Here is a 22581-nt window from a genome sequence, read left to right as displayed (position 1 = left end):
AATAGCTACTCGGCTAGGGGATTCCCATGGTCCTGGAGAGATGGCCCAGAAGCAAGCAGGCCGGCTCTGAGTTCGCACTAAGGGTCTGAAGAGGTGTCTCAGGAGTTACGAGCTCTTCCAGAGGACCCAGGCTTGATTCCTAGTACCCACATGGTGGCTCACAAGTGTAACTCCAGTCCCAGGGCCTCCAACATTCTCTTCGAGCATCCCCAGACACTGTGTGCATGTGCTCTGCACAAATATTTATATATAAAAGACTGCCTGCATTGGCTGCAGAACCAAGGCTCGGGCAGGTTAGGTCTGCTCTGCAGACTGCGTGGGAAGGAGATTCGGGACTAAATCAGAATGAGAGTAATGAAAAGAAAAATGAAACACAGCCAAGAGACCTCAGCCAGAAAGAGAAGGAGTTAGAAGGATTTCTAGAATAAAGGACATAAAAACACAAGCACACAGCAAGTGTGCATGTATGTAATCCCAGCACTAAGAGGCCAAGGCAGGAAGTCAAGTCAAGACTAGCCCAGACTACAAAGTGACTGCCAGGCCATCTAGGCTAGAGATAGACCCTATCCCCAAAATGTTAAAAGAAGTACAGCTGGCAGTTTGTCACATGACTAAGTGCCCAAACCCTTGCTATCATATTCTACCCTGCAGCCGCACAGCCAGGTTCCCAATGCTGCCTTCCTCCTACTCTTGGCTTATCCTTATAGGGACAAAGGGGGAAAAGCCATTGCTTATAGAAGTCCACCTGAACTTTGCAGAAACAGTTAAAAACACAGAAGCAGAACCAGGGTAGACACAGTGGCACACACCATTTGGAGAGCAGTAGCAGGACTGAGGCAAGGTTGGGACTGACTTGGTCACGCAGTTGAGTTCTAAGCTAGCTAGGTCTACATATTAATACCCTGTCTAAAAAGGGTGGATGGGCCGGGCGGCGGTGGTGGAGCACACCTTTAATCCCAGCACTCGGGAGGCAGAGCCAGGCAGATCTCTGTGAGTTCAAGGCCAGCCTGGTTATAGGCACCAAAACTACAGAGAGAACCCCAGCCTTGAATGGGTTGAATGGGCTGGGGAGCTGGACATGGTGGTACATATCTACTAAGTCTCAGCTGGGGGTGGGGGAGGAGGGTACAGAACATAGACCAGTCAGGGTTACTGCATAACAAACTATCCTAAAACACTAAAACAGGGGTGGAAGGCATGTCTGTGATCCTGGCACTGGGAAGCAGAAGAGAATAAATTCAAGTTCATGGCCAGTCTGCTAGAGTGAGATCCTGTCAACCCCTCCCTCCAAAAAACCCTCAGCCTCCCTTCTATCTCAATCAGTATAGTTGCTAACAATTTTTGAAGCTGTAAAACAAAAGCCTATGAAGTGCTATTTAAAATAACATGTGTTTACTTAGAGTATGTGTACACAGAGGCACCATAATACATATGTAGAGGTCAGGACATGACTTGTATGTAAAGTGGACATTCTCCTACCATATGGGTTCCAAGGATCCAACTCAGGATGTCAGGCGTTCATGGCACCTCAGCCATGTCACTGGCTCCCTATTTTTACAGATGCTGATTTATAAAAGATATGACTAACAAACTACTCTAAACCTTCAATTATCAAAATAACTTCTTTCTTTCTTTCTCTTTCACCACCACCCAGCCAAAATAATTATTTCATTTTTTAGTTGTTTTGTTTGTTTGTTTGTTTGTTTTTGCTTTTTGAGACAGAGTTTCTCTGTGTAGTTTTTGGTGTCTGTCCTGGATCTCGCTCTGTAGACCAGGCTGGCCTTGAAATCACAGGGATCCCCCCTGGCTCTGCCTCCAGAGTGCTGGAATTAAAGGCGTGTGCCACCACCACCCAATCAAAATAATTATTTCTATATACCATATATACCATCAAGCACCAGCATCAATAGACCTGATGGTAAATGCCCATAACTCAAGCACTTGGGAGGCGGGGCAGACGACTTCCAGTTGGAAGGCAGCGAGGGCTGAGTTCTAGGCAACACTGGGCTACAGTGGGACCTTGTCTCAAAAAAATAAATTAATTCACTGATGAAGTAAGCAAGCTTATAAAATCCTAAAAACAAATAGGAAACTTTTGATGAGACGACTCAAATCTGAACAAGCGAGGCTGGACTGATGCAATGCTTTCTGTTCTTAGGACTTCTATACTGAAAACCACCACCAATTCGGGACATAAATCAGTGTCTACAATGTTCTAGTTACACCATTCCTCATTACAAAACTGGCTTTGGGACCACATTCAATGCAGCTTTGACTATGCTGTAAGCTCTACACCAACCACAACTATACCCCGTCTCCAAAAAACAGTAAAAGAAAAAAGAAAAAAATTAAGGCTGATGGGGCTAGAGAGATAGCTCAGCAGATTAGAACTCTGGCTGCTCTTCCAGAGACCCAGGTTCAGTTCCCAGCATCCACATGGTGGCTCACGACTACCTGTATCTCCAGTCCCAGAGAATCTGACACCATCCTCTGGCCTTTGCAGTTTGCATTATATTATGGCTACAAGCCTCTGGGCGCCAGGAGTAGAATGTGGTAGTTTGAATGGGTTGTGGCCCCCATAGACTCATGTGTTTGAATGCTTGGCCCATAGGCACTATTAGGAGTGGCAGCTGTAACTAGAGTTTTCCTGCCTTGCCCACAGTCAGGACAAATCTTTGTCACCGGCCAGTCCCACAGACTCTCAGACCCAACCAAGTAAACACAGAGACTTATATTGCTTACAAAGGCTGTGGCAGGCTTCTTGCTAACTGTTCTTATAGCTTAAATTAATCCATTTCCATAAATCTATACCTTGCCACGTGGTTCGTGGCTTACCACTTACCGACATCTTCACATGCTGTTTGTCATGGCGGCGTCAGCTAGCAGTGACTCCTTCTGCCTTCCTGTTCTATCTTTTCTCCTCTCTGTTAGTCCCGACTATACTTCCTGCCTAGCCACTGGCCAATCAGTGTTTTATTTATTGACCAATCAGAGCAATTTGACATACAGACCATCCCACAGCACTTCCCATTTTCTTTCTTTCTTTTTTTTTTTTAAAAAAAGAGGAAGGTTTTAACTTTTACACATCTCCAAAGCCAGCTTGGTATATTTGGGAATTTGGGTGTAGCTTCTCTTACTACTTCCTGCTGGAGGCAGTGTGTGTGTGTGTGTGTATGTGTGTGTGTGTGTGTGTGTGTGTGTGTGTGTGTGTGTGCGCTGTATCTTATGGGGACACAAAGAAAATTTTAGGATTATGGAGTAGTCCATGAGGGTGTATCGTCTGAGCCAGTTGCCTTGAAACGGTTCTGGATGTTGGATCATCTGGGCCTTGGTGTCATTGGAGACCTTTCAGGGGGTCTTGGCTGGTCAAACCTGATGTATCTTAATCTGGAACAAATCCATAGCCTCTGGCTTTCTGTGGAAACAAAAGCAGAGCCTCCTTTCCAAAGCAACATATCCTTATATCCAAATTTTGAAGTCAAGGTACCTTTAAAATATACATTTTGGCATAACTCAACAGCTTTTACGATCAAATGTTTTTCTTCAGTTGCGAATATCAAAGAGAACATAATCCAGATTCTCTGTGCGGTAGCCATCTTTACGTGGCTTATGTTTTATATTACCTTGAGCCTATTGTTTTAAACTGCAGCCTTCTCAGACTGAAACGGCGCTGTGGCTGCTGGCTCAGCCCACTTCAGCTTCCCAACATGGCGGTAGTACATTTTCCGCCAGCTCTGGAAGCCATCAACTCTCAGAAATAGTGGGTCTATGCTTCTATCAAAGCAGCGTGTAGCCCAGAAACCTCTTTTTTTGTTTTATACTAGCAAAGGCTAAATCCACCACACAGCTTAATGTGCCATTTGCAAAGGCCTCATTCCCGCCATACTGCAGGTCCAGCGCACACACCAGGAACCCGCCATAGTAGCTCAAAACACGCAGGCTGCTGCTAGCTTGAAAGAGACCACTAGGAACTGTTTTTAGCTCCGTTTTAGAATCTTTTTATTCAGGTTTTAGGTGGAAACTCTTACCAACACGTTGGGCGCCATTTGTAGCTAGAGTTTTCCTGCCTTGCCCACAGTCAGGACAAATCTTTGTCATCCGCCAGTCCCACAGCTGCTCAGACCCAACCAGGTAAACACAGAGACTTATATTGGTTACAAACTGTATGGCTGTGGCAGGCTTCTTGCTAACTGTTCTTACAGCTTAAATTAATCCATTTCCATAAATCTATACCTTGCCACGGATTTAGCCTTTGCTAGTATAAAACAAAAAAAGAGGTTTCTGGGCTACACGCTGCTTTGATAGAAGCATAGACCCACTATTTCTGAGAGTTGATGGCTTCCAGAGCTGGCGGAAAATGTACTACCGCCATGTTGGGAAGCTGAAGTGGGCTGAGCCAGCAGCCACAGCGCCGTTTCAGTCTGAGAAGGCTGCAGTTTAAAACAATAGGCTCAAGGTAATATAAAACATAAGCCACGTAAAGATGGCTACCGCACAGAGAATCTGGATTATGTTCTCTTTGATATTCGCAACTGAAGAAAAACATTTGATCGTAAAAGCTGTTGAGTTATGCCAAAATGTATATTTTAAAGGTACCTTGACTTCAAAATTTGGATATAAGGATATGTTGCTTTGGAAAGGAGGCTCTGCTTTTGTTTCCACAGAAAGCCAGAGGCTATGGATTTGTTCCAGATTAAGATACATCAGGTTTGACCAGCCAAGACCCCCTGAAAGGTCTCCAATGACACCAAGGCCCAGATGATCCAACATCCAGAACCGTTTTAAGGCAACTGGCTCAGACGATACACCCTCATGGACTACTCCATAATCCTAAAATTTTCTTTGTTTGTGTCCCCATAAGATACAGCACACACACACACACACACACACACACACACACACACACACACACACACTGCCTCCAGCAGGAAATAGTAAGAGAAGCTACACCCAAATTCCCAAATATACCAAGCTGGCTTTGGAGATGTGTAAAAGTTAAAACCTTCCTCTTTTTTTTAAAAAAAAAAGAAAGAAAGAAAATGGGAAGTGCTGTGGGATGGTCTGTATGTCAAATTGCTCTGATTGGTCAATAAATAAAACACTGATTGGCCAGTGGCTAGGCAGGAAGTATAGTCGGGACTAACAGAGAGGAGAAAAGAAAGAACAGGAAGGCAGAAGGAGTCACTGCCAGCCGCCACCATGACAAGCAGCATGTGAAGATTCCAGTAAGCGGTAAGCCACGAACCACATGGCAAGGTATAGATTTATGGAAATGGATTAATTTAAGCTATAAGAACAGTTAGCAAGAAGCCTGCCATGGCCATACAGTTTGTAAATAATATAAGCGTCTGTGTGTTTATATTATAAGTGGGCTGTCGGACTGCCGGGGCTTGGTGGGAGCTGGAGAGACATTCTCCAGCCACAAGCAGCCAGTGTTCTAAACTGCTGAGCTATCTCTCCAGACCCCTATTGCCAGTGGATCAAGATATAGAACTCTCAGCTCCTTCTCCAGTACCATGTCTGCCTGCACACTGTCCTGCTTCCCACCATGACAGTAACAGACTAAACTTCCGAAACTATAGCCAGCTCTATTAAATATTTTCCTTTATAAGAGTTGCCATGGTCATGGTGTCTCTTCACAGCAAAAGAAACCCTAACACAGAAGTCGGTACCAGGAGTGGGATGTTCGAGGCCAGCCTGTTCTACAAAGAGAGTTCCAGAACAACCAGGGATACTCAGGGAAACCCTGTCTCAAAAAACAAACAAACAAACAAACAAACACAACAAAAACAAAAACAAAAAAGTTAAGGAACGTCAGCTAGAATAATGCAGAAGATGCTAGATTGAAGTGTTCAGCAGCGTATCCAAAATCCAGGATGCTACTCTCTAGCGAAGTCCTTCCTGTTGATTATGAACAACTATTGTCCTCTACACCTGTAAATCTAAATACATACTTTTTCTTAAATCCTGAAAAATTCATTTAAGAAAAAAACAAAAAAGAGGCTGGATATGGTTCATGCCTCTAACCCACCTGGAGGCTGAAGCAGGAAGGCTGCCTTGAGTTTCCAGCCAGCCTATGTGACGGAAGGAGACTTTCTCAAAACAAAACAATAGCCCGCCACACTAGCACACATCTATAACCCCTGTACGTGGAAGGACTGCTGTGAACTCAGGCCAATGCTAGCCAGTCAGAACTACAGAGTGAGACTAATGTCTCAAAACAAACACACGCCCAAAGCCCTAGGTGTGCCGGCACAGGCCTGCCATCCCAGCGCTTAGGAGGCTGAGAAAGAAGGATCCCAAGTTCAAGACAGTCAGCCTGAGCCACAGGCAGATTCCAAGGCCATCCAGGGCAACTTATGAAGACCCCATCTCAAAGTTTTGTTTCAAAACAAAACAAAAAAAAAAAGACTAGGGCTGTATGTAGCTCAGTAGTATTTTAGCAGCCAAGTTTAATATGGTTGGGAATGCCTACATTATATACAAGGAACCCATGGCTTACATGTAGAAAACACTGACCTCCATGAAGCAGTTTCTGTCAGTGCTAAAACGTACCAGAGAACATACCTCATGATTGATGACAGTCCAACCACAAGATGAGTCACTGTCGCTGGAATTTTCAGACATTTTTCAGTCCTATAAATACAAGAACACACAGTAAAACATGGGACACATTATTTATTTATTTTTAGAGATGTATTTATTATGTATATAATGTTCTGCCTTCATGTCTGCCTGCAGGCCAAAAGAGGGCACCAGATCTCATTACAGATGGTTGTGAGTCACCATGTGGTTGCTGGGAATTGAACTCAGTACTTCTGGAAGAGCAGCCAGTGCTCTTAACCTCTGAGCCATCTCTCCAGCCTGGGACACATTTTTTAAATGTCTGTAAAAGCTCCGCACGACACAGCATAAAAACCTCCAGGTGAAACTGAGACAACGCCCACAGGTTTTCCTCCCTGGGCATATGACCGCTGCACACCCGTAAACCAAACTGCTAAGATGTGGGAGCCCTCCTGAGCCAAGGCAACCTGCACAGCTGTGCTGCTGCAACCAAAAGAAATCAGATCTGAAAGGCAAAGAATGTCTGAAACCTGCTGTGAGACAGTCTTTTTGTACACTGTGAAGATGTGTCTCTGCCAAGGTACTTTTCTGATTGGTTTAGTAGAGCCGAGTGGCCAATAGATAATTAGGAAAGGATGAGTGGGACTTCTAGAAGAGATAGGACCTCTGGGAAGAAGACAGGCAGGATTTGCCATCGAAGCATGGAGGGAGTCAGATGTACAGTATAGAGAAGAGGTAACAAGCCATATGGTAGAGCATAGATTAATATAAATGGGTTAATTTAAGTTGTAAGAGCTAGCTGGGAACAAGCCTAAGCTAAGGCCAAGTTTTCATACTTTTACCCTACACTAGCTAGCACAGGCTAGTGTTGAACTTTCAATTCCCCTACCTGTCTCCAGAATGCTAGGATTACAGGCTTGCAAAACCATGCCATGCTTTGAGGATCCGCCTCATTAACTAGCTTCTGGTAATGCAGACACTATGAAAGTTTCAGATCCAACCTGAAGGTTGTGGTTCCAAGAAAACTGCATCCTGGCACTAGGACATAGCTCAGATGGAAGCATGCCTAGCTGGAACTGATTTTAAGCATGCTGACACCCACCTATAATTCTTGCACTTGAGGTAGACAGAGGATCGGAAGTTCAAGGTCACTCTTGGCTAGACAGTAAATTCCAGGCCAACCTGGTATGCAAGACACTCCTTTACAAGTCAGAAGTCGTCCCACCCTCTGTTCTGCTCTAAGAATAGCTAGTTTGCAATGACCTTCCCAAGACTCCTGGACAGCAAGTACAAGGCACTCTTCCATCCCAGGAGTCAGCACGAGGAGAGCTGAGGCAGGAGGGCTGCCAACTGTAAGCCAGCCTAGGATAGACAGCAAGATACTCCAAAAGGGAAGGGAGGGAAAGAAAGAGTGGAAGACAGAAGCGGGAGGCAGGCAGGCCCCTTAACCATCAGCCTCCATAAATTCCATTGGTGTTCTGAGAGCTTCAAGGCTAAGAGACTTCCTTCTGTGCATTATCCTTCATTAAGAACTGTCTTGGTAGCCCATGCCTTTAATCCCAGCACTCAAGAGGCAGAGGCAAGTGGATCTCTGTGAGCTTGAGGCCAGCCTGGTCTGAGAGTTCCAGGACAGCCAAAGCAACACATTGAGACCCAGTCTTGAAAAACAAAGAATAGCACATAAACAACGCTATCCATTTTCCCCATTAACTACAATAGTTACCTGGTATGATGACACCCCACTACATCGTTCCTAAGAAGCTACATTTTACTATGAAGAAGGCAGGCTTTTCATTTCCTTATCTTCTAGAATTAGACATGAGGGAGAAGAATGGGGGCACTATTATCTCACAGTTCTGTGATTCCAAGCAGACCACAGACTGAGGTAAGTAAATGCCAAGTGCTACCAGGCTATCCATGAAGAATCCACCTTGGTCACTGTCCAGAATCTGACTCTAAGCACAGACCTGAATCCCAGCTATCCAGGAGGCTGAGACACAAGAACAGGAAGTTTAAGGCCAACTTAGGCTATACGTTTAAGTTCGAGATCAGCCTGAGTAGTTTCGTGAGATTTTTTTTTTTCCTTCTGAAAACCCTCTTTAAATATTTTTGTATGTGTATGTGTGTCTTGCCTGCACCTATGTATGTGTCTCACATGCAGGCTTGGTGTCTGTGGAGGTCACAAGGTGTTGGATCTCCTAGAGAGTTACAGATGGTTCTAAGCCACTATGTGGTACTAGGAATAGAACCTGGGTCCTCTCCATGAGCAGCAAGAGCTTTCAACCACTGAACAATCTCTAGCACCTCCTCTTTCTCAGTGCTGGGTGTGGTGGCACATGGCTTTAATCCCAGCACTTGGGAGGCAGAGGCAGACAAATCTCTGTAAGTCCAAGGCCAGCCTGGTCTACAGAGTGAGTTTCAGACCAGCCAGGGCTACATAGAGAGGCCCTATTTGGGACAATAAAGGAAATGGAGGTGTTTTCATCATCCTCACACTCATAGTCTGTGGGCCTGTTCGTCAGTACTAAGGCCTTCCTTATACATGTTAAGCATATACATGCTAGGCAAGCACTTTACCACTGAGGTACGGCCCAGTGGTTTTCACTTTGATACAGGGTCTCACTAACTTAACCAGACTGGCCTGAAAATTATTCTGTAACCCAGGCAAGTCTTGAACTTTCTTCTTGACTCCGACTTTCCCATTCAAAGACTACAGATTTGAGAGCCACCATGCCTGGCCTTAAAAAAAGACTATTCTATAAAAAAACCTCAAATCTTCACCCCTAAGTAACCCAACCCTGTAATCCCAATTACTTGAAATCTGAGACAAGAGATAATGAGTTCCAAGACCATTAAGGTTACATGTTGGCTGAGGCAGGCCTAGGCCATCACAAGAAGAAAAGGGGCTGGAAAGATGGCTCATCAGTTAAGAGCACATACTGTAACGCCAGCTGCACATGAACTCAATGCTTGGCCCCACTGTGGAACCATTCCCAGTCCGTGCTCACTCTTCCTCTCAGCTCCTTCTCCAGCACTGTGCCTGCTTGCTTGATACCACGCTCCCACCATGATGATCATGGACTCTGACCCCCTGGAACCGTGAGCCCCAATAATCTCCTGTTTTTAAGCTGTGTTGGTCATGGTGTCTCTTCACAGCAAGTAAATAAGTCACATACACAACACAATAAGATGTGTGGTGATGCATGCCTTTAATCCCAGCAGGCATGTAGACCAATGAATTTGAGGCCAGCCTGATTTATGCAGCAAGTTCTAGGCAGGAGTTACCCGGTGACAACCTGTCTCAAAACAGTATAAACCCAGTTTTAAGCACAGTGAAAGAGAGACATAAATCCATCATCTCTGATGAGAGCAGTTTCTCCTTGAAAAGTTCAAGAAATCAATGTGTCAGAGAAGTTAATGTGCTACCCTCAAACATTAACTATTGGGTTTCCAGTGAACTGAGTCCACTATGAAGACTATGAGGTCCTCTGAAGTCTTTGGTTCCATCACTCTTGTTGGAGTGCGAAGACAGACAGCCCCCGGGCTGGAGAGATGGCTCAGTGGTTAAGAGCACTGGCTGTTCTTCCAGAGGTTCTGAGTTCAATTCCCAGCAACCACATGATGGCTCACAACCATTTATAATGAGATCTGGTGCCCTCTTCTGGCCATTCAAAAAACTGTACACATAATAAATAAATCTTAAAAAAAACAAAAAAGACAGCCCTCTGCAATCAGTAGGCTCTCTCCTTGAAATGAGGTAGGAAAACAGTCACTAAAAATAATGTCAGCCAGGTGTGGAGTGCACACTCTAATCCCAGCACTCAGGAAAGCAGAGGCAGTAAGATTACCCATGAGCTCCAGGCCAGCCTGGCTACAGAGCAAAACCCTGTCTTCAAAGCAAAACCCTGTCTTCAAAAAAATCTAAGTGTGGTAACACACAAGTCCCAGCACAAGACAGGTAAGGCCAAGAGGATCAGAGTTCAAGGCCAACCTACTCTATGTAGTGAGGCTGGAAGCAAACCTGAGCTATGAAACTCTACCCCTAAAAACAAAATCAATTACGATGTTTTTAATATTGTAATGAAGGCAGAAGAATAAATTCACTCCATCTATGTACTACTGCTACACACACTAAATGCACCTTTTCATCTAGAACATCAGTTCTGCAAGAGAAGTGAGGCAACACACCATTTGTAAGTTTCCTTCTATGATGTAACACTCCGCAAACCAGGAAGAGAAAACCACTCAGATAGCTGAAGTAAACAGTCCTTTTCCCTCAATCTAATGCTGCAACTTTTTAAAAAATGTGAAAACGACGATTCCGATACCCACAGGAGAGAGGTCCTTCTTTCATTAGCTATTTGCAGGGTTAGAATGAGGCTGGAAAGATCGCTCGGTACTGTTCTTTCTTCCAGGACCCAAATTCAGTACCCAGAGCCCACAACGGGTGGCTCACAAAAACTGCTTGTGCTCTAGTTTCTGAGGGATCCCACACCTCTGGTGTCCATGGGTACCTGAACTCACCTGCACATACCCAGACACAGGAACACACACTAAAATAAATCCCCTTTTTAAAGTGAAATACCTAAGATGAGAAGGCCACAAAATGCACTGAGTCATGTTGGCTTCATCATTTTAGAAATCTGATTCTGACTTTGTTTCTTATCTCAATAGTGCGCTCTCTCTCTTTCTCTCTCTCTCTCTCTCTCTCTCTCACACACACACACTAATTTTTTTTAGTACTTCTAAATATTCTCACAAAATGGTAATTTCCTTAGTTATCGTCTATTTGGAAAGCAAAGCTGGTAATCTAAGGTTTCTATATACATTCTTGTTGCCATGTATTGGTGTTTATACCTGATTACAGGGAGAAAGGCATCCACTGTCATCTAGTAGCACTAGGGTATGACGAGGATCCACCTGAGCTGCCCGCTACCATCCACAGTACAGTTTACACAACTGTTACCTGCTGCACCTACCTCTATTACTCTGTTACAGTCCTTCAGATGAACTTAGAAATTTATAAACACTGCTTTACGTTAATCTCTATGTCACCGAACTTGAGGTCGGCCTCAGAGTCAGATGCCAAAGGCAACATCAGACTGTCCCAGGAGGAGGCATCTCCACCCCACCCAGGGCTCTCACATCTGCCAGAGTTCAGACTCAATGCAGTCGTGCTGCTCACGAGGGCAACATCAAAAAGAAGCCACTTCCTGTGAATCAAACTAAGGACCTCGAACGCTTCTAACTGTGAGACCGAGACAAACATGAAGGGCCCAACCACAGAGGCACTGTTTTAAAATCCCTGGTCTTTCAGTGCAGAAGAGCAAATCACAGTGAGCAATGGAACGAACTGGCCATCAGACTGGAACACGCTACCCAGCTCTACCAAGAAGACAAATGAAGCCCTGGGTATTGCTTCACCAAAATTATGCACTAAAAAATAGGCATGGCACTGTCATCACACTACCAATGTGCACTAGGTTTCACATGTCACTCACAAAGGCCAATAATATTATAGAGATGAATCTGTCATCACTGTGATTTCATTTGCATATCCAATTCCATCTTCACAAATCCACCTTGAAGGTGCACAGCTGTTCCTTCCAACTTATCAATGGGAAGACTTGAAATCTCAGTTACTTGTTCATCATTGAACACTGTTTTCCTTTGCAAGGCTCACTGGAGCTCACTGGCAATATGAACTCAAGGAAGAATTGAGTAAGTCAGTGACAAGTACTAAGGAAAATCAGACCGTGTTCTCATATAATCAAAGAGGAAAATCTGCAACTCACGTTAGTGAAGTCCACAGAAAATCCTACTGACTCAACAGCTTTTCACACAGTAAATACCCTTCCTAAAAACCCAAATGAAACAAAACAAAACCTCCAAAGCATATTAGTTGCATGCAATCCTTCCATGTCACAGGACTAAACTCCATCTCTGAACTCAAACCTGATGATGACTTGGTCCCATTTAACTGCATAAGGAAAATGGTCACTACTTAAACCAACCTATTTACCTGCCTTAATCTAGTCAAATCTGATTGTTACTAGGAATAAAGACCTTTAGGAAAGGGGCAGTGATGGCCAGCTTTTTGTCATTTTCCAAACCACAACTTAAGGGCTTTTACAATTCATATTCAAATAATTTCAAGTTAGTTAAAAATACAATTTCACCTAGATAGCAATACTGTGGAATCTGGCAACTCAGACATATTAATTTAGTACAAATGTTTCTTACACCCTGTGAATGGCCCCAAAGCCTAATCACACTAAAACCAACACAAAACAGGCTGGAGAGATGACTCAGTGGTTAAAAGCACTGACTGTTCTTCCAGGGGACCTGGGTTTGATTTTCAGGACCCACAAGACAGCTAACAAACCAACACAAAACACACAACTAACAGACAGAAAATATTGAAAAGAAACTGAAATGTGGGAGGAAAGCTCCCAAGACAACCTAAGAAAAAAGATTATGAATACTACCATCTAAAAAGCAAGAAAGGGCTGGGCGGTGGTGGCCCATGCATTTGATCCCAGCACTCGGAGGCAGAGGCCAACCTGGTCTACAAAGTGAGTTCCAGGACAGCAAGAACTAAACAGAGAAACTTAAAAAATTAAAAAAAAAAAAAAAAAAAAAAGGAACAAAGGCTTCGCAGATAAGAGCTCAGGCTGGCTCAGAGCTGCACTCAGGAGTCTAAGACAGGAAACCTGCAACACCTCCCAGTCCTTGGTCACAGTAAGACACTATCTAAAAACAAACAGGTGGCGTGAGGTGGCACACACCTTAATTCCAGCACTTGGAGGCAGAGAGGTGGATCTCTGTGAGTTCAAGGCCAGCCTGGTCTACAGAGCCAGTTCCAAGACTACAGAGAAACCCTGTCTCAACTCCACTCCCCCTCCCCACAAAAAATTCAAGGCTACATAGCCAATTGTAGATTCCAGGGCTGAAGAGATGGTTAAGAGCAAATATTAGTAATTCAGTTCCCAGCACTCACATCAGATGGCCTGGCATTGCACACACATGCTATTCTTACAAACTTGGAAGCAAAACACACGAAAATAAATCTTAAAAAAAATGCCATAGGGAAAGAAAAAAAAAATGCCTGCATTTCCCCCACTACAGAAAATATAATAAAGCATGAAGTCAGCTTAGTCTCACACCCTAGAAAATCACTTTCAAACTAAATAGCCCTTGAACTCTATTCCCAATGCAAATATAAGTGTCTGTTCTGAACAAAACTGGTTCTAGGGTTTGTTTGTGATCATCCTGGCGATTGAACCCAGGGCCTCACATACATTAAACAAGCACTATACCAAAAAACTTACATTCCCAGACCTTTTTATTTGGGAATATGGTCTCACTATACTGCCCGGCTTGGTCTCAAACTTGACATCCGCCTGCTTCAGATTCCAAATGTCTGGGGTGCCACCGTTGACTGGAATTCCAACTTTAGTGTAAGAGGGGTTAAAAGAGCATTAACAGCAGGGCTTGGTGGGACTCAACGTGACCACAGTGCTTAGGAGGCTTAAGCAAGAGAACTTACCATGTCCTGGGCTATGTAAGTAGTATGAGGCCAGACTGAGGGGCACAGCAAGAAAAAAGGCAATAGCACTTGCCAGCATTAACTCACCTCACAACTTCCGCAGTCCCCCAGTGACTCGAGATGTCAGAATGGTAAACTATTCAAACCAGCTACACGTGGTAAGAAATCTGAGGCCTATTAAGATTGGGACCTTAAAGCTGAGCGGTGGTGGCACACCCCGAGCTCAGGTGTCAGAGGCAGGCAGATCTCTGAGTTCAAGGCCAGCCTGGCTTACAGAGAGTTTTAGGTCAGCCAGAGCTGCAGAGAAACCCTATCTCAGAAAACCAAAGGGGCTGCAAGACGGTCTCGTCAGTGCTGACATTTCAAGAATTACGTGACCTTGCTAGAAGACGCAAAGCACTAATTGAGAGTCATAAATTGGTTGCCCATCCTGGGTACAAGCAGCTCCATATGGTTAAGAAAGCAAGCGTGGGGGAGTGCGGTGCACAATTCACCCCTCAACAAAACAGCCCAACTAGCGGAGGTCTAGAACTCCAGCGCTGCCCCGGGCAGGGTTGGGACCAAAGAGAGGTAAATATGTACAGCATACTCGCAGCTGCTACTGAGGACAAGCCCGCGAGCCTGGCCAACGCCGGGGAGGGCCCGGACGGGAAGGGTGAAGAACAGGAAGAGAAAAGGGGGGGTGGCGGGGCAGGACGGCTTTGGGGCTGACGAGGAGCCCGTCTCCCGGCTGCACGCTGGCACTTTTCTATTCCTGACACCTGGGACTTGCGGGCGGCCGCAGGGTGACGCACGCGGCACCTCAAGCATATGGATGCGGCCGCACCCGAACCCCAGGGCGCCCAGCTCGGAGCTCGCGGGGGGTGCTGCAGCCTGCAAGCCCGCGCCTCACGCCCGCCGGGTCGCGCCCTCCCCGCGAGGTCGCCCGAGCGCGTGAGGACCGCCAGAAGACAGCCTCCCCGCGCTGCCCCCGAAGGCACGAGCTGCAGTCCGCGGCCGCCCCGTCCTCCGGACCTGCGCCCCGGGGAACCTACCTAAAGGCAGCGCCTCCTCCGCCCGACCGCGCCGGCTGTCACCGTGGCGGCGTCCGGGCTCTAGACGCCAGTGACGCCTCATAAAAACAACAACCTGCTCGCGGGCGTCCGCAACGGGGAAGCGGCGGCTGGCGCGGCGCCGCGAGGCATGCCGAGACTTGTAGTTCCCCCCTGAGCCTCCCGCCGGCCAGCGGCGGGGAGAAAGAACTACGACTCCCGAAGACCCGTGCGGCCCGCCTCCCTCAGGCGGCCGGAAGCTGGGCGGGGCAACCGCGGATCCCCACAACATCCGGGCTCCCACGCCTGCAGCCGGTTGCCATGGAGACCGGCTGCCACACTGGAAGGTTGAAGATTTCCACCCATTCTCTCACTCCCCAGATCTGGCGGTTTACGCGACGCGAATCGTTCTGGCTTCGTCCCGGCTGCGGCTTTCCGTCGGTTCCGTGAGAAGACCGGACCGTGTGCCCTCGCCAGACTTCTCGCCATCAGGAAAGAGCTGCTTTTGCAGAAGAGATTTAGAAGATGGAGTGTCAGACCGACTGCGGCTTGGTGGGTTTGGGCGGAAGGCTAGACTGCTTTTGAAAGTCAAATTCTTTGATAGTGTTTGAGGCACCATCTGCACCCACTCACTCACCTAGTTAGTCACCAGGCTTTTACATTTACAAGTGTAAATGCACGATCCACTAAGTAATTATTGCTCTGAAGGTGTAAAGGCGGCACCTCGCTACAAACTGGTGGTGGTTTTGACCAGGAAGGTTTTTTGTTTTTGTTTTTGTTTTGTCTGTTTGCACTCGTAGGGATCTCATCCAGGGCCTTGTGAATGATAGGCAACCGCTTAACTACAGAACTACATTCCCCAGCTAGGGGAACCTAGCTTCATTTTAATATCGTTTATTGTATGCCCTGTCTACAAGGATCGGGGAGGGGGAACGCAGTGCACTCACACCAGAGGAAAGCTAACTTTCCTTCATCCCTTACCTAGCTAAGGAGTAAATAATAAAGGAAGCCATTCAAGTAGCTGATGTTGGGCAAAAACTGGTTTCACAATTAGACCTGATATTTGTGTTGCTGCAACCAGCGACTGAACCTCAAGCCTCACACAAATTAGGAAAGCACTCCGACAAGGAGGTATTATCCCCAACCCTTTGTCTTTGTTTGGGTGAGAGTAGTTTTGGGTGGGTTTTTTTGTTTTGTTTTGTTTTGTTTTTAAGACAGAGTTTCTCGGTGTAACTCAAGCTGACCTCACATTCTCTGTGCAGCTGACACTGAACTCCATAACCTCTTGCCCCTACTTCCCAAGTACTGGGATTACAGGCCTAAGCCACCACACCCTGCTCTTAGAACCCCTTGAAGAGGCTAAAATTCAAATAACAAAGCTGCTTTTACAGTGAGTAGGGTAAAGTGGTGGTTACTTTGATTGGCTATAAGTATCTTCAATTACAATGGAGATCTAAAAGATGTAAGTTGATAGCATCATCCCCTGATTTGATAGTAGATAAATCATCCAGTGATTTGCATTATTTGAAGTGACTTTTAAAAAAATTATTCAATCTGGAGCTGAAGGGGATTGAGTTCTAGTGTCAGTAGTAGCAAGGGTGAGTTGATGAAAACTGGAGCCCTCAATAACTTAAGTGGATAGTAATAACCAATGAGAGCCCAGACCTAGAATCCCAGCACTATAGAGGCTAAGGCAGGAGGATTGCCAGGAGTTTGGGGCCAAGTAATTATTGGGACCTGTCTCAAAAAAAATCCATTTATCCAGCATTTTAATGTTTATATTCAATTTTCCTTCAAGTGAGCCCAAAATCTGTGGTTTGGGTTTTGTTGATGTTTTTTAGCCATTTTTAAGTGGGCCACATCTAGATGGAAGTTTCTGCCTTACACCACACTCTTCTAGTATTCCAATTTCTAGATTATTTTTTTTTCTGAGACAGAGCCTCCTGTATCTGAGGGTGGCCTCTATGTCCTTTTGTAACTTTGGATGACCCTTCTGATCCTCTGTAGGATTACAGGTAGGAGGACCTTTCATGCCCAGTTCATGTGGTACTGCGGATAGACCCCAGGGCCTCTTTATATGTTTGTTAGGCAAGTATGCTACCAACTAAGCCACATCCTCAGCCCCTAAATTTGCAATTTTTTGTTTTTGTTTTGTTATCCTAAGCAGGGTTTCTCTATGTAGCCATCCTACATTGGCTGTCTGGAGCTTGCTCTGTAGACCAGGCTGGCCTTGAACTCAGAGTTCTGCCTGCCTCTGCCCACCATGTGCTGTGATTAAAGGGTGTACATGTGCTACACCAGAGCCAACTCTGCCTTATTATTATCAGTAAAGTAAGAAAACCAGCCAGGAATGGTGGCTAACTCTGTAACCCCAGTACCACTTTAGAGAACATCAGTTCACAGTAGTAAACCACACTATGCTACGGCCTCATTTTTAACTATGTAGGTAAAAATGTGATGGAGCTACTACAGGAATTTCACAGCCAAGCATGGTGGCACAAGCCTGCCACGCCGGCACTCAGGAAGCTGAGGCAGACGTAGTTCCTTGAGTTCAAAGCCAGTCTGGGCTACAGAATGAGATTGTGTTTCAAAGAACCACAAAGGAAATGATGGAGTGTCAGCAACACTGGTAGACAGCACCCCTCTATCATATTAAGCAGCATGAGTGCTTTCCAGAAGGCTCTTGGGGGAGAAAGATTATTGACTGATGAAAACAGATTCGGGCATTAAGTATAAAGCAAGGCTGGAGTTATTAGGAAACCAATTGAGGTTTTGTAGGTTGCAGCACAGATACTAAGAGAAGGGGAGAGCCGTGTAAGAAGGACAGCAGCGTACATGTTGGATGGGCCAGGGCTGCTCGGGACAGAGGCCTCGATAGATGACTTCACAGCAAAGTCTGTAATTCGGTGGCTTTTTAAGTTTCAGTGGCCAAAGGATTTAAAAGATTAAGTAAAATGTAGTAAGATGTAGTCAAATGTAGTCAGATGAAATGATGCTAATGCATGGAAGGTTGAAGGCAAGATGGTCAAAAGTTCACGGTCATCTGCAGTTACACATAGAGTTCTAAACTAGTCTGGGCCACCTGAGAACCTTTCTCTAAAAGAGAGAGACAAAGCCAGGTATGGTAACCCTAGACTTTAATCCCAGCACTAGAGAGGCAGACAGACCTGTGTGAGTTCCAGAACAGCCTAGTCTACATAGTGAGCTCAAGGATAGCCAAGGCTACATATTAAAACCCTGTCTCAGGAGAGAGAGAGAGAGAGAGAGAGAGAGAGAGAGAGAGAGAGAGAGAGAGAAGGAGGAGGAGGAGGAGGAGGAGGAGGAGGAGGAGGAGGAGGAGGAGGAGGAGGAGGAAAGGAAGGAAGGAAGGAAGGAAGGAAGGAAGGAAGGAAGGAAGGAAGGAAGGAAGGAAGGAAGGAAGGAAGGAAGGAATGCTAAGAAAAGAGGCTATGAAAAGGTGAAGGGTGAGGGGAATAGGCCAAAGTCTGCTCCTGGGTAACAGAGGATGGTTTTATGTGCCCTTTAGGATAAGAAAAGTACTTTGACTTCAGATGAAGAAATGAAATGTGAACCACCGACTCCATGTGTGAACCCTGGCAACCCTGTGTTTTCCTGTATGTTGGATCCTAAGACACTCTACACAACCACCTCACTGTCCAAACCACAGATGATCATGTACAAAACCAATTCCAGCCAGTATGGTGCGTTCTCACCCAGGCCCCATTTCTTGCCCTGCAAGTACACTCCAAAGGAGCAAGTGTTCTCCAGTCACATCAGAGCAACCGGGTTTTATCAAAACAACAGCCTAAATACTGCCCCTGACAGAACCAGAACCATCGATTTTCCTAATTTCCAACACACTCTATGAGAGCACACCCTCCTGACACCTGAAGATAAATTGTCCTCGAGAATGTTAGTTTTTAAGTCTAGAATACCTCATTTTTGAACATGAAAAGATTTTAATAACTTTTAACAAAAAGATATTAATACATGTTCTAAAAATACTTTTAAGAAATAAAAAAAATATAACCGATAACTTAATGACAGTTACTTCATCCATTTATTTTAGAAAAGGGGTCTTGCTGCGCAGCCCAGCTAGCCTAGAGCTCTCTATGGTAAACCACCACACCCTGCCTTACAAACACTGTTTGGGGTGGGAAAGACGGCTCAGCAGTTAAGACCACAGACTTGGAGGGACAGCTCCTGTAACCCCAGCACCCCAGGGATGCCACGCCTCTGGCCTCTGAAGGCATCTGCACTCACCAATACTACCAACGCACACACACAATTTAAAAATAAACATAAAAAATAAATCTTAAAAGTGTTCAAAGCCAGGCATGCTAGGGAACCCTGGTACCCTAAGTACTCTCCAAACTTATGCATGAAGACCAGAATTTCAGGGCCAACCTGGGCTACATAGTAAACTCTTTCCAAAGCAACAACAAAAACCAGTTGAGGGTATCCCACTTTATAAGGCCACCTATCCCTACACTACCAAGACCCAAACACAGTCAGGACTGGTGGCACAGGCCTATAGCGACCACTCAGGAGGCGGAGGCAAAAGAATAGGAAGTTCAAGGTCAGCATGGTCAACTCGGTGAGACCTTGCCTCAAACAACTATGTGAGCTAAAGTTCCCAGGAAAGGTCAGCCTCCCCCACCCCACCCCCATTAAAATAATTTTAAATGTTGGTTGAGATGGAATGTTACAGATCTAGAAACAATCTTTGGGGCTCTCCCTAGTCCCCTAACTAGCCACTCATCCCAGCTCTGTATCTGACCTGGCATCCTATGATTATGAGGTAGAACCTTTGGAATGCATTTACTTGACAGACCATTGGCTTCTAACAACCCAGCAGCTAAGAATGTTTCAGACAGCAGCTAAGGCCCTTAGTTTTCCTTGATTTAATGTGACCTGCCAATTCCCACCAATGAACTGAAAAGTGCCTGGATTTGTGGCTTTTTTTTGTTTTGTAACTAAAAACTTCAAATTATTTTCACATTGGAGCATGTTATTAGGGGGCACTTGAATCATTGCTTTTGGGCTATGATCACTCCTATTAGGCTCAAGAATAAACTATCTCAGTCTAGGCGATTGGCCTAGTTGGTAGGAGTGTTGGACTTCCAGTAGCCCGGCAAGATGCTTAGTCATCCTAGGACCTTACGTCCTACATAATCCATGAGCTGTGTCATCATCACGTAATCTATGCGCATGCATGGCATAGCTACATGAGCCCATATGCGCATGTGGAGGTGGGGGGGTACTTATAAAAGCGGGTTCCACCTATTCCTTCTCTCTTCCTGCACAGTCATTCCACAGGCCTATGCACACCCTTTCTATTTCCTTCCCTTAACAAACCCTTATAATGGGTTTTGTTGTGCCTCATGGCTTCTCTGGCACAGTAAACAGCACCGCTTAATAAATAGCAAGGAGTGCTTGGCTAGCATGCCCAAAGTACATGTACCCCACTAGCTGCAAGGGACTGTCATCATGACACTTGGTACTAAGTATACCAAGACAAAGGAACATAGGAGCCTGGCCTAGTGGCTCACATAAACTCAGCATTCAGGAGTTTGAGGCTAGAAGACTGCAAATTTGTGGCCAGCGAGGTTACAAAGTGAGTTCCTAACCAGCCAGTACTACAGAGTGAGGCCCTACCTCAAAAAAGCCAAACATAACCAGGCGTTGGTGGCACATGCCTTTAATCCTAGCACTTGGGAAGCAGAGGCAGGTGGATCTCTGTGAGTTCAAGGCCAGACTGGTCTACAGAGCGAAATCCAGGACAGGCACCAAAACTACACAGAGAAACCATATCTCGAAAAAAAAAAAAAAAAAAAAAAAAAGAAGAAGAAGAAGAAGAAGAAAAGAAGAAGAAGAAGAAGAAGAAGAAGAAGAAGAAGAAGAAGAAGAAGAAGAAGAAGAAGAAGAAGAAGAAGAAGAAGAAGCCAAACATAAGAAATATTATATATCACCATTTAGCTGGGCATGGTGGCCCACAACTGTAATTCCAATCCTTGGAAGGCTGAGGCAGGAGGATTGCCATGAATTCAAGACCAGCCTGGGATATTATGATAGTTTTGAAAGAAAATGCTCCCCAAGGGGATTGGCACTATTAGGAGGTATGGCCTTGTTGGAGAAAGTGTGTCACTGTGGGGGTGGGCTTTGAGGACTCTTTTCAAGCTTCACTCAGTGTGATAGTTGACTTCCTGTTGCCTACAAGATGTAGCACTCTCAGCTCCAGCACCATATCTGCCTGCATGCTGCCATGCTCCCTGCCATGATGATAATGGACTAACCTCTGAAACTGTAAGCAAGCCACCCTCAATTAAATGTTTCCTTTATAAGAGTTGCCATGGTCATGGTGTCTCTTCACAGCAATAGTAAACCCCAAACTAAGACAAATACATAGCTTCTACCAAGGTAGCCCCACAAAAATGAGTACAGATGGGCCAGCGAGATGGTTTATCAAGTAAAGGTGCTTGTACCGGAACCTACACAGCAAAAGGGGAGAACGGGCTCCTACAAGCTGTCTTTTGACCTGGGATGCTCTCGAGTGCACTTGCATGTATATTCACACACACACACACACACACACACACACACACACACACACACACACACACACACGGGAAGACCTGAGTTTTGATCACCAGAATCCATGCAAAAGCCAATATGGCAGTACAAGCCTATCACCCCATCACTGGGGTGTAGGCAGTGGACTGGTAGATCCCCAGCTACTCTATCTAGCCAAATCAATGAACTCCAGGTTAATGAGAGATCCTGTTTCAAAAAGAAGGTAGAGAACTATTGAAGCCAACACTCAATATCCACTTCTGGCTTCCACATATATATACACACACACATGCATATATGAAAAGACATACACACACACACACACACACACACACACACACACACATACAAAATGAAACAAAACACACAAATGTGGAAGTAACCATCTTGTTAAATCAGAAACACAGAGCCAATGCAGAGATGAAAGCCCAAGAGGTCAGAGCTAAGAGCTAAAAACCTTACCCTTCACTGCTGCTGCTGTCCTCTTCAGCCAAGAGACCTACATCTTGTGTATCTGTCTTTATATAGACTTTCTGTTCTGCCTTCTCATTGGTAGTAAACCCAACCACATGACCTCCTCGTCAATGCCTGTCTGTACAGACCTCCAGGTCTTCTATGGTTGGTATTGAAATTAAAGGCATGTGTCTCTATGCTGGCTGTATCCTTGAACACACAGAGATTCGCCTAGCTCTGCCTCCTAAGAGCTGGGATTAAAGGCGTGCACCACCACCGCCCAGCTTCTGCTATGGCTTGTTATTAGCTCTGACACCCAGGAAACTTTATTTATTAATATATGAATAAAATCACATTTCAGTACAAATAAAATATCACCATATATTGGCAAACTTATTAAGGCCACTCCAC

The 22581-nt window shown here is 45.4% G+C and overlaps 2 protein-coding genes across 14 annotated transcripts in view; one reads left to right on the top strand and one right to left on the bottom strand.

Moving 5' to 3' along the window:
• The window catches only part of Ccpg1 (cell cycle progression 1), a 56614-nt gene extending 41162 nt beyond the window's left edge, over positions 1-15452 (bottom strand). For 5 of the 13 annotated variants that reach the window (XM_076576675.1, XM_042281256.2, XM_076576673.1 and 2 more), the window contains exons 1-2: positions 15148-15424; positions 6568-6636 (exon numbers count right to left, since the gene is read on the bottom strand). In XM_076576675.1, coding sequence (XP_076432790.1) covers positions 6568-6627 — 60 coding nt within the window. In that variant the 5' untranslated portion in view covers positions 6628-6636; positions 15148-15424. Of the gene's footprint in view, positions 1-6567; positions 6637-8287; positions 8741-15147 lie in introns of those variants that run through there. The other 8 variants (XM_076576676.1, XM_076576674.1, XM_076576681.1 and 5 more) reach the window with 5 other exon arrangements.
• On the top strand, positions 15324-19180 carry Pierce2 (piercer of microtubule wall 2). The gene is made up of 2 exons (XM_006973769.4): positions 15324-15696; positions 18671-19180. Exons 1-2 carry the CDS (start codon positions 15670-15672, stop codon positions 19010-19012), a joined length of 369 nt encoding a protein of 122 aa, XP_006973831.3. The 5' UTR covers positions 15324-15669; the 3' UTR covers positions 19013-19180.
• Positions 19181-22581: the final 3401 nt, after the last annotated feature.

Source organism: Peromyscus maniculatus, chromosome 7 (genome assembly GCF_049852395.1).
Source record: "Peromyscus maniculatus bairdii isolate BWxNUB_F1_BW_parent chromosome 7, HU_Pman_BW_mat_3.1, whole genome shotgun sequence".
Lineage (NCBI taxonomy): Eukaryota > Metazoa > Chordata > Mammalia > Rodentia > Cricetidae > Peromyscus > Peromyscus maniculatus.
This window is presented reverse-complemented; position numbering and strand designations above follow the sequence as displayed.

Excerpts from the sequence above, each read along its gene's own strand:
- Pierce2 (XM_006973769.4), top strand. The coding sequence starts at position 15,670 with ATGGAGTGTCAGACCGACTGCGGCTTG. Across the intron at positions 15,697-18,670 it reads GTCAGACCGACTGCGGCTTG|GATAAGAAAAGTACTTTGAC; the intron begins GTGGGTTTGGGC and ends TGTGCCCTTTAG.